Source organism: Lasioglossum baleicum, chromosome 7 (assembly GCF_051020765.1).
Source record: "Lasioglossum baleicum chromosome 7, iyLasBale1, whole genome shotgun sequence".
Classification (NCBI taxonomy): Eukaryota; Metazoa; Arthropoda; class Insecta; order Hymenoptera; family Halictidae; genus Lasioglossum; species Lasioglossum baleicum.
In genome coordinates, this window is record NC_134935.1 from 16,986,534 (window position 1) to 16,998,869 (window position 12,336).

The window sequence follows — 12,336 nt, forward strand, 5'->3', positions numbered from 1 at the left end:
CTATAATTACGTGCCACGAACTCGATTATGCGTCGCTGCGATCCTCATTAGGCGTGTACGCCCCGAACTGCTTTGCCGAGGAGCGTGACGGACGCGACACGATCAAGTCGTCTCTTTGACTTCGCCCCAACAACGGACGTGTCATTAGAACAGAACTGTGCCCCGGCTGGACAGCTGCGGATTCAGGTGCGCCGCGCTGCAGCCACATCGAATCTTATTGTTCGTTCTGAAATCGCGAACGTGTCGCTTCGCTGTAATACAGTTTTTCAGATTTTACTAACTTCTTATTTCTGGCATTTTTAACTTTTCTGCGGTACAGTTTTCATGAGTTTCCCAGTTCCCATTTTTATTTTTGTCAACTTTTATTTTCCTGCAATACATAGTTTCTAAGATTTCCTCAATTCCCAGAGGTATGTATTGAATTATGTACATTTTGAAAATTTCTCCATGTTTAAAATAAGAAATTAAAATTGTTTAAAATGTTTCCATGTGTAATTTAATTATTTATTTCGTTTCGGAAAGCACTTTCTCGCTATTTCGTAAAGCTTTTTTATGCGGTCCCCCTCCGCCGCGTAAAAACAATTTTCTTTGATATGTTGTGAAAAATTATTTGTTATAGCTATTTATGAAGTTTGTGAATATTTTTTGTGCGGTTTTTTTATGCGGTCCCTATCTACCGCACAAATACAGGTTTGTCTGTACTCAGAATCCTGAAAAAGATTTGAGTACATGAGTTAATTCCCCTCAAAGCTTGTTTTCGTGTTTGATTTTACATTGAAACCTTCGCTCTCTCTTTCTCTCTCTCTTTTTTTAAACCCATAATCCTTCGCTCTCTCTCTCTCTCTTTAAACCCACAAACAGCCACAATCCAATACTACCTAATACTCTTTGTTAAACGGCTTTCGCGTCAGTTTTTCACCTCGAACCAATAATAATATTATCGCCATACAAAAACCAAGGAACCGGAAGAGCAATGAAGGCCATCGTCAGAGAAACCGCCGACAAATCCACAAAAATAATTATTTCCTTGCAGCGTTAATTGCTTTCGGTTAACGCACCGCAACCTTCGACGTTTCACGGAGATTCAACGCAGAATTTGCATAATTAAAAAGTACAGGAAGTAGAGAGAGACTCGGAAGGATAAGAAGAAAAAGAACCTTTGAAACGTGTTAATCGGAAAATGCTCATTCCCCAGGCAACTATCGTAAGCAGCCGCTTGAAAAATGATTCAACTGCTGGGATTGCTGTACCGAAATCTGCAGCTGACTGCACCTCGAAGAAGCGAACGGCCGCGGCGTCTAAACCGTGCGAGTTTAATTGCGAAACTTCGACGAACTATCACGCATTACGGAAAATATCGAAAAACCAAGGCTAATATCGCCCGGCCGTCTCGAACTTCCAGACTATTTTTGTTTAAGGCTGCCCTAACAGCGGAACTGCTGTTCGGGAAAGCTGTTTGAACTGTTGGCAACGAAGTCGACCGAACAATTTGACAAAATCCTCGAAAGAAATTCTACTAATGCTATTCTGAATTGGTAGCTCCAATTTTAAGAAACAATATTTTTATTAATTATTCTCTAAAATAATGTAACATCTTCCTCAAATTCTTCGAGTCTCTTTCATTTAATTCTAAATGCATAAAATCCTCAGTTTATCCATCACAATTTCCGAGCAAATAAAACCAAGCAAAACCGTCATCGAGAAATTTTAAAGGACCGTTTCCGACACGTAAAACATTTGCCCAGTTAAAGGATGATTCGAACAGAAATCGTGCAAACACATTAGGCACGCGGTGACATTTTATGATAATCTTTGTACCTTTCGGACTCGTTCGGATAACAAAACGGGGGAAAAAATTGACTTTCCGGTGGAACGTCGCTAAATCCTCCGGCGGAAACCCACAGTGCGGTCTACGCGCTCTCTATACCGATGAAATAAAACGCGAACGATTGCGCCCGCGGCGCGTGGCATCGCGAGAACGTTCCCCATTTCCATTCCCGTCACGGACGACGTATCGGTAAATAAGCCTGCCACGTAACCAACGATTAATCCGTATTGCGAATCCCTTCGATATACGAATCCCTTTCGACGAGATCCGCACGCGGAGGACAAACACCGCGTTCCCCGACGGAGCGCAAATAAACGTTGAAAACGCTTATCCCCCAGGTTCGGTTCGGTTCGTGCGGATTCCACAGAGCACCGTTGCTGCGTCATAGAACTGGAACGGCCCCGCGTACTTTTAACCCCGTTCGCGTTGTTAGCCTTCCGACAGCCGCGTCTCGAATGTCAACGCGACACTGTCACTCGTTATGTTCCGAACACCTCATTGCTGTCCTTAAATTCTCATCCCCGTGTCCCAAAAAATTCGTACAACTTCATAGAACTCGTAGTTCGTTCCTGTTCCTCCAAACCTTTCGCTCCTGCTTAAATTCACCGATTTAATGACCATGTAACACGTTGTCTACCTAATATTTTTGTTAATAGATCTGTGGTTGATGTACCTAACGCGAGAGACAAGGAGGAAAGGCAAGGACGATTTCGCTTTCCCGATCTCGAGCCCGCGGTGTTCGAGGCTGGAGAGGGTCGCTCTCAAGACAGTCGGCTTTAATTGCGCGCCGGGCCGAGCGAAATTATCGCGCGGAAGTCGCGGCGAGTCCAATTTAAATCGAATCTCCTCGGGCGCGACCCGCGCCTCGTTCTCGGCTCGGGCTGGCGCCTGGAAAAATCATAACGAGTAATCGGCCGAGATAATTGTCAATTAAGAGGACCCTTGTTCCCGGTCGCGTCCGTTTCCATCTCGAAAGAGAAACTCTCTGTGTCCTGGTGTATTGTTCCGCGCGGGGCACGGTCATTGTTTCTTCGATCGAGAAATCGCTTGGACGTCTCCGGAGAGAGAGAGAACAACTCGCAGGTTTGCGAACACGTTTAAATCGAGACGGCTGATTTTCAGGTTCGTTAGAGGGAATTATAGGTGCGCGATGGGGCGAGATAATTATCAATTAAAAGTTTTCCGCGACCGACTCGATTAATAATCGTCCTTGATCGGAGTCGAGCAGCGTCGTCGTCGTCGTCGTCGTCGTACTTGCTCCAGAAGCCGGAGGACCTCGTCGAAGGAAATCCGGCCCGGGAAATTCTCGGAAATTCAGGGAAATTCGTGGGGAGGGAAAAAAGGAGCGGACCAGAGCTCGTCGTGCTTCGAGAATCCCTTTATGAGAGGGCCTGCCGGCCGTGCGGCTGTTATTGCGGCCAACTCGGAAACAGGGGAACATCCCGCGCGTCTGCGAAACGGAATGCAGAAAGGAATTTCGAGTTCGAGTGGCGAGCGCCCGCCAGAGCACCAACGAACAGTGACGTACGTTTAATATCGCGGAACGGACGCTGTATCCGGAGTCATGTTGCTCGGCCGAAGGGCCACCGCCATATCACGCTAAAAAGAGAACAAGATGCGCCAAGGTGCAACTGCATATTAGCCGCCACCAACGAATTCCGCGGACGCCGAGCAGTTTTCTCGAGTCGAATTCAACCGGGCCCCTTAAGGTCTTTCGACTCAGAACCTTGAAAAATTCCATTTTTACTTTCGCATTTTCTTACAGCACTTTACTCTCCATCGTTCAAGAAGTTTTTAGATTTTTTTGAAAGCCGAAAACAGTAAAAAATGTTAAGATTTTCCCAATTCTCATTCTTATTTGGTTCCTTTACTTTTCTCTACAATACAACTTGTTATTTTTTTATTTTCCTACAACATATAGTGTTTAAGATTTTCCTTAATTAATTATGATTGATAATGATTCCTCTCACTAGCTGAAAAGTATCTTTCAAAAATTCCGAGAAAGTGCCTCGGAAAGGCCTTGCGAACAGGATGTCGATCGCGATTACACTGTGGATTTTTATGCGAAATTAAAATTATCTGCATTAATAACAAATTACCCGATTACTTTTGTTAATAACTATAACAAGTCGAGAACAACGGAATTTCTAAATTCCTCGAGTACTGTAACCATTCCGATTCCTGTCACAAATGCATAAAATCCGCAAGTCTAATCATGATCGTTTGAATCATGGTTACGTTTGGAACGGTTTGGAATCCACGACGTAATCGTGGATTTCCTTGGTGACCGGATTGGTAAACCCGTTCCTCGCATCAATACATAAATTAACGGGCGAGGATAGCAGCTTGGTAGAAACCAGAGAAGGCCGCCGCGACAGCCTTTTACAAAATGGAAGAACAACCGATTACTCACGTGTACAGGGGTACGCCAGCCTCGTCCTTGAACCAGAAAACCATATGCAGGGTGTCCGCTCCGGGTGGAGTGATGTCGCATGGCAATTCCGCTAGCTTTCCTTCCACGACGCTGATGTTTACCAGTGGAACTGCAATAGAAATTCCAATGTTAGAGAGAAAAAAGCTCGAACGTCTCCTCCGGAGCATCGAATAGATTTCGCGTGGGCGGGGTCTATTCGGAAACGCGGGGAATCTCGGCGAAAAACACGCTTGTTTGCTGACGAACTATCGTTTTCCCGGTGCGGTGGGTGGAAGACGAGAACGATATGGAGATTCTGGAGGAGTTTGAATATCCCGGGTGGGCCAATTTCTAAAGGGAAATACACCCCCGATGATGTTGAGCATCTGCTTTTAAAAACGAGGCTTTAATCGTTTTAAGAAAAAGATAAATTGTTTGTATACGTGCAGATTAAAAGTAACTTGAAAAATTGTGCCTCAATTTCGAAATAGCGTCGTATCACTTCGGAATCGGCCCGGCGCAATAACAATAACGCGATTCGGTCGACGTCGCTGACAACTGCGCGAGATTTCGGTGAAAATACGAGAACGAGGATCGGATTCCGGGAGTAGGTAGAGCTACACTTTTGTTGATTAAACCGAAACGATTTCGTAGATTTCCGGATCGGTCGAGCAGCGTTTCCGATGCAAAACCGGAAGTCCGCTCCTCCTCTTGCCCCGGGGGGTCGCGCGGTTTATGCTCGTTGGCAACGATCGGCCGCCGTTAAGCCAGACGTTACCCATCGAGCATGAAAATATCATAAAGACGGATCCGCGCGCGCAAAGTCGTCGTTCCGCCGACGATTCCCGGCTATAAAAGTCAGGCGAAGTCGTTTGCGCGCGTTCAACCGCGAGGATTGCCCACCGAAACGTTATACCCTTCGATATCCGAGAGAGAGAGCGAAAAAGAGAGAGAGAGAGAGAGAGAGACTCGACTACCGATTCGAATCGAACCGGAATCGCGAAAACATTGACGAAATTCATATCGATGTCAATTATACGATATCCGGTGCAAACAGACGATTTTAGAGTTCCTGGAATCTAATCCGGACATTATTGACTTGATAGGATGAAAAAGTACCCTCAACGAGGATGTTTGCTCCGGCAAAATCGAAGCACGGCCCTCTGCGATTGCAAAAACATCGACGAAATTTATATCGACTTCAATTACACGCTATCTGCTGCGAACAGAACAATCTCACTGCTCTCAGAATATTATTCACTTGTCAAAATGGGCAACTACCATTACAGAGAGTGTTTTACCACCAAAATGTGAAAGTTACGTCAATTATATTCGGTGAAGACGTACGATCTTACAGCTCCTGTTGAGAAACCTTACAGAATTTTTCTTTCTCTGTTTTTGTCCTTCTGGCCTCTCACTCACTCACGCGCGCTCACACTTCCATCTATACTCTACATTCTCAACTTTCACATACAACACAAACAATCATCACTCACATATCGAGCAGAATGAAACGGTGTGAAAAATCGGAATAAAAACGCAGGACAACCAGAGTTTACAGAAGCGGCCCGCAGAGCGTGGCGAACGATTAAAACGTGATCGCCAAACGATCGATCCGCGTCATCGCGGAAGATTTATGAAAATACTTGGTCACGCTGTCGTGTCGCGGTGATCAACGACACGACACACTGGCAGAAGTTCCGGATGAGTTCGGTCCTCTGCCGAAAGTTCGACGGGAAAGTTCGCTAAGAGAGAAAAAGAGAGAGAGAGAGAGGGGGCGAGATCGTCGCGTCCATGAGTTTCGCTTTTTTTTCCCGGTGACTTCGGTAACTTCTGTTCAATCTTCCCCGTGGCACGTGTGTCGCCCGACTCTAATGGAAAAGAAGACCCTCCGACGTGTTCCACGCACTCGACTCGCCTCGATTCCGGAGGAGAACAACGCGCAGAATTCGTTCGCAGTCGCGTCGAAACTTTCGGAACCCGGCTCGGTTTAAGGGAAGACCAACTTTTCTCCTGTTCAATTAACCCTTGATTCCCGAGCCCCGAGAGCTGCGTAAACACCGAAACCGACTCTCCTTTACGAATTTATTTGGACAAACAATAACCGTGGTGGACTTTTTCTGGCGTCGCACAGTGTTGCGATCAATGTTAATTAGCTATTTATACTTTTGTATATGTATATATTCTACAGTAAATTTTTATAATGAAAACTAACGGCGAAAGTACGTTTTATTGTCTTAATTAATTCCGTTGATTATATATATTACGAAGAGGTTATGTATGCAATATTCAACAATCAAAAGTAGGCAATAAACGCCAATACGCGGAAAATTTTTTGTTGGTAGCATTAGAGCAAACTAAATTTTCTTTTCATGTAAATTTTAAAATGCGGAAATATGCGGAAGTGAACAATATTTATATTTTTACCACGCTTATATTAGCTTGCCGAGTTGTCTTTGTTGTTGTTGTATGCGTTAAATCTTGTAATCGAATTTTAAACCAGATCTGGAAAAATGGTGCAAGGAATCCAGAATACAACTCGACACATCAGTCTTGCTAGAAGTTCTGGATTCTAGTTTACCAAGGTTTAAACATCATTGGGAATGTAGCGGATGCAGCGAGAGGGCACTCGAAAATTCTACGCAAATCCCGGGTTTGTCGAGTCGTCTTGGAAGCATCGGCTGGAAGGGTTCAATCGGTGATTCCGGTCGATAACGAATACATTAAATGCGTTTGAAATGCTACACGAGCCCTGGACCCACCATTAGCACGCCCGCTGGACGATTCGAAGCGGCGCGGCGGCGTGGCGTGGCGTGGCACGGTGGCCACCAGCACCTCGGGTCTTTGAGGGTTAATTGCGGACGTGTTGCGGAATTCCATTAATCGAAACGGCTTTCGGGGCTTCTCTGGTATTTAAACTACACGCGGACACGCGCGCCTTATTCGCCGCTGATCGATGCTCGCCGACTGTTCACTTTCGTGTCCACCGGCGTGGAAACGCCGCCGTCTAAATAACTAAAATCGATAGAGCTCAATCGAATCCGTATTGCTCGGACTGCTAGAGCAGTAAAGCTTCACGCGACACAATGAGCTGGACACACGTTCTTCCTGACCAAAATTCAATTTTTGATTAATGCAAAATAAGAGATGTTAGAATCATTTGCAAGTCTGTAACGATCCTCTCATAGAAACTAAAAAGTCCAAAATGCATTTGAAAGGGAAAGAGTATAATTCAAGATAAATTACATTAATAAAATGAACAATTGCCCCGCGCACGGAGCTAATAGCAAAACCGCAATGGCCGGTGGAGCGTTCTAGCCAGAATAATCCTCATTTTTCGATCAGCCGAACAAATAACAAGTTCGATCTGAGAAGTAGTTACCCGGCTGGCATAAAACGGCGCTGATCGGGGTAGGATCGCAAGCACGGAGGGTTGGTTCTCCGGAGGGAATCGAAATATTCGGATGCGGACACAATCGAACCGGTCCACCGTCCTGCCACTCCTGTACAATTCGGTTGCAGAGCGATATGTAAAGCGCAGTCGGTCCGGGATTAAGAGATCCGCTTATGAAATTCGGGTTCCTGCGGGCTGCCGTAAACCGGCCGCAGCCCGGCCCGTGGTTGCGGAGACGATCGGCGGCCCCGGCCAGGTAAGTGGAAAGCTCGAGGGTTTGATATCGCCTCGAGAAGGGCAATTCCTTTGAGAATTTCCGGTAGGCTATCTCGAAGAAACGAGTTTCCATTCGATTCGGTCCGCCGCTTTCGTTTTCTCCACGGTGGACGACCGAAACAAGAATCGAACCTGTGCAGCCACCCCCTTCTTACCCCTTTCCTTCACCACCCCCGTATGGCCACCCCCGGTGTGCTCTTTCGGGCGCGGTGGACTTTTTCGTCGACGATCTATCCGCAGGAAACAGGACTGGGTCCCGCATCGTCGAATCTGATTTGTCGTCGAATTTTCTCTCTCCGTTGCTCCGCCTCGTTCCCCGACCAGGTCCGTTGTTTATCGAGCGTGGCGAGGCGCGCAAGGAACGCGGAAAATTTTCGTTCGCCAACCACACGAATCCTCCGACTACCACCGACTCCGTGATTCTAACTCTCTCTCTCTCTCTCTCTCTCTCTCTCTCTCTCTCTCTCTCCCTCACTCTCCATCTTTGTCTCTCAGGGAGAATCCCAGCAGCAGTTCGGGCACCGACGAGAAGACAAGCGCCGGGATTAGCATACGTTTCGTATCTATTTTCAAGGGTGAACCCACCGCCGCGCAGACGGTTATAAATATCGTTTAAGGCGGCCTCTTTATCATATAAACGCCGCCACCGTGCTAACAACCACCGCTCATTTGAATTCCTGGTTTTTCCCTGTCGCGACCGGCTACAGCAACAAGCAGCTACTCACACCGATGTCCCTCGACATGCGACGTGGCGAGCTCTAAATTAGTATGAAAATCATTTTGTTTAACTACCAAGTATTGGGTTGGAGCGAAAGTTCGTAGCGTTTGTAAATAACATATTTTACATTCTGTTCTATTAATTTTTTGACATTTTCAAGGTAACTTCTCGTGTTATTGATCAAACGTATGAATAAATAACTTAATTTTATCGTCGATTCTTAGTTTGCAAACGCTACGAACTTTCTTTCCAACCCCATATTAATATTACACCTGATGGTCAAATGACAGGTTTTCTATTTCTGATTTTGCAATTGGTGAAGCTGTAAAGATGCCTCCACTGGAGATGATTATACTTCTTTATTCGCGTTATGTTGGCTTGAAACGAACGTTCGCAGCGTTCTTAATTTAAAGATAAAATTAAGATAGTTATTCATAGATTTGTTCAATAATGTATTGTCTGTTTTATTACTTTTCGCCAATTTTTGAATTATTGCAACTTCGTGGGATAAAATTGTATGACATTGCACGAAGGATCCTTTCAAAGGGCGCAGTCTATACGTCTATACTTTTACATCCTCGGATTGTAGATTTTTGTAAAGCCTTTTACAAAAACGAAATGAAAAACGAAATGAATGAGTGACGTCAGTTTTTGTTCCACACATCGTCCGATTTCAAACAATTTCACAGAGTTCACAATAAATTTTTTGGCTATTCATTTCCAAATAGTTTTGTTGAGGTAGTTGTTCTATTTACAGCGACCCCTGAAAAGTCGATGTACGATTTTTCATCGCCGTTTCATCATATTCTGAACGAAAAGAGAGGTAAACATTCTAGCAGTGCGCTATTACGATCTCCATCAAGGATTATGATCTCCATATGGAATAACTTCTCCTATTATTCTCGTAATTTACGAAATTCCTTATTCACTTCGTTGCTTTCACCATTCTACCACAGAATGATACAAAATTCAGTCCATAGACCTCGAAAATGAAGAAAATAGTACAATTTAATAAATATTATAGTTCTAATAAACATTGAAAGTTGGAAATTTTAAGAAGACATTTTCACGAGAAAAAATGCGTCTTTTTTATGCTGTGCCTTGACGTTCCTATTTAATATTTTCTCTCGCTTCCTTTTTTTTTAGTTGTAGCAGATTTTTACGATAAGAAATTGTATCTTGCATTATTAATTAGTCTGCATAACCTATTAAAAGTCAATGCTGAACTAAATGGAGAAAATTTTAAAAATTCTTTATAATCGGTAAGGGATATCTTTCAATTCCCGGGAAGTCCCACTTTCTAACAAATTGGAACATTTTTAGTAAACCTTCCTCTACATAAACGTGTAAAAACTATTTCTATATAAAACTGTTAATGTTACGTCGCGTTCCCTTCCACTTTACGGACTATATTTGTATTCTCCGACCAAAAGAATTTTAGTGCAAATTTCATCCCGATATCTCTTATGGTTCAAAAGTTACAACAAAAAGTCACTAAATTTCTCGATCCGGACCAATGTGCGTCGTGCAACCTCGTAGAGCAGATTCTTACTTTCTGGAAAGGAAGGGTGAAGAACCAGGTCTTTGCCGGATTCGTTATAATTTCATGCCGGTATTTTGTGGGCCGCGATTTAATGCTCGCTTTTTGCCCGCGAGCTCGATCCCACCGCGCGCCGCGCCGCCTGGCGGTTTTTCATAACCGTCTCGCTTCTTCTTCCCTTGGAACCCGCGTAATCTGATTAGTCCCGAGCCACCGCGCCACCCCCGCAACCCTCTGCTGTTGCCGTAGCCGTTGCGTTGTCGCCGGCACCGCAGCCGCCACTTCCGTTTCCTCGAAATTAACTAGAAAACAGCTCGGTTTAGCCAAACGACCGCGAAATTAATGGAGGCTTGGTCTCACGCCGTCCGTAAGAACCCCGCGGACAATGGGATCGAGTTAACGACGAAGCAGCCGGTGCTACGACAACGGCATACAACGTACAAACAGCGGTTTCTATCGTTTTCGAGCTCTGTACCCTCGGTATTCGACAGCGATCCTCGAATAACACTGTCCAACAGCCAAAAATTATTTCGGTTCTCACTACGCGATTCTCATAGAGTTTTTCGCTCTGATTCCGAATCTGTTCTCCATTTTTCTCCTAGACGTAAGCACAGTTTTTGATAGAATTTAGTTTAAAGAAGACATATTTTTCAACTTTGAACAAATATTGTGATGTTGTTATAAAAGATATTGAATTGCTCTTTACATATATGTTTAAATATGTTTAAACAATCATAATGTATTAATGTTCGATATCACTGCATTCGGGAAAGTCTACAGAATCTAGTGCTGCAAAGAACAATTCAATATCTTTTATAATAACATCACAATCTTTGTTCAAAGTTGAAAAATATGTCTCTTTTTTAAACTCAATTTTCTCAAAAACTGTACTTACGTCTAGGAGGAAAATGAAGGACAGATTCGGAATTAGAGCGAAAAACTCTATAAGAATCGCATAGTGAGAATTAAATAAGAAAAAGTTATAATTTGTTGGACCGTGTAATTAATCCGGGGTAGGGTTACACAAGAGAAACCTACCGCGGTGTTTGGAGAATGCCGCGGCCATGTTATCGGCGAAAATTCGTGCGGAATTGCTGTTGCGAAGCAAATGTCTCCAGGAAATAAAAGAGACACGTTGCCCATCAGGTATTCACGGTAGTCCCGTAGAGGTATCCTCGAACTTGGCGAAGTCGGTTCTCGCGTTCCGGTAAGACCGGTCGCAAGAAACTGTAGAACCGATTAACGCGACTTCTAATTTGCTGCGTCCGCTGGCGATGCCCCTCGAGTTAACGCTGCTCTCGCCGAGGTAGAGAATGGGGCGGGCTGTGTCGGCCGACAATGAGCATAGACAATGGCGCTGCTGATACGCTGCTTAGCACGAGGTAAACGGAAGCGGACGAGGACACGAGGACAAGCAAGAGCAATAGCAAGAGGACAAGAGGAGCAGGAGGAGCCGAAAGGGGTCTACTGCAGGGTGAGGAAGAGAGGGTGGCCAACTCTGGAGCCGGAGAGCTAACCCTGGAAACTTAGCAGAAACGTCGGAGGGGCACTGAGCACACTTAACTCTCCGTAAATAACGGATTCAACCGTTCTCTCCCTCTCTCTTCGCTATCTTATCTCCTTTTCAGGCTCTCTCTTCGCACGTTCTGTCGCAAATCCATCCGAGCTCGCGAATTGCCGCCATAATGTCTGACTAACAACCGATCTTCCTCTGCTCGAGTTAGTTTGCCAGCAATCCGGCGCGAGAGAGCCCGGCTTTGACGATCGCGACGTTTGCTCTGCTACAATGAACCCCATTATCCCCTCGGTGTCGCGACGCCCACTGCTTCTGAGAGACACGCGGAGAGTAAGGGAGAGAGAGTAGGTCCCTTGTCTCGTCGACTCGGCCTGTGAAAACATCGCAGGATGAATGGTCCTCGGGCGAGCACGGGTCGCGCTGAAAGCATCGATCTTGCACGGCACGATGCATCCCGACCGTTAATGCTCGCGACCAATGTTTCTTGTAAACTTCGCCCGACGCTCTTTCTTCGCGACACCGCACCGCGCGACCCCGATACACCACGAACGCTTAGCGGAAACTTCCCCGACGGATACCAACCCCGCAACAACCCTCCAAACAATGTTTTCCGACGGTAACTTTAATATTAGGTGTGGAAACCGGTTCAGG

The 12,336-nt window shown here is 45.2% G+C and overlaps 1 protein-coding gene across 1 annotated transcript in view; it reads right to left on the bottom strand.

Moving 5' to 3' along the window:
• The window catches only part of LOC143210469 (MAM domain-containing glycosylphosphatidylinositol anchor protein 1), a 531,502-nt gene that overhangs the window by 314,441 nt on the left and 204,725 nt on the right, over positions 1–12,336 (bottom strand). Inside the window, exon 2 of the mRNA XM_076427361.1 lies at positions 4,242–4,371. Coding sequence (XP_076283476.1) covers positions 4,242–4,371 — 130 coding nt within the window. The remainder of the gene's footprint in view (positions 1–4,241; positions 4,372–12,336) is intronic.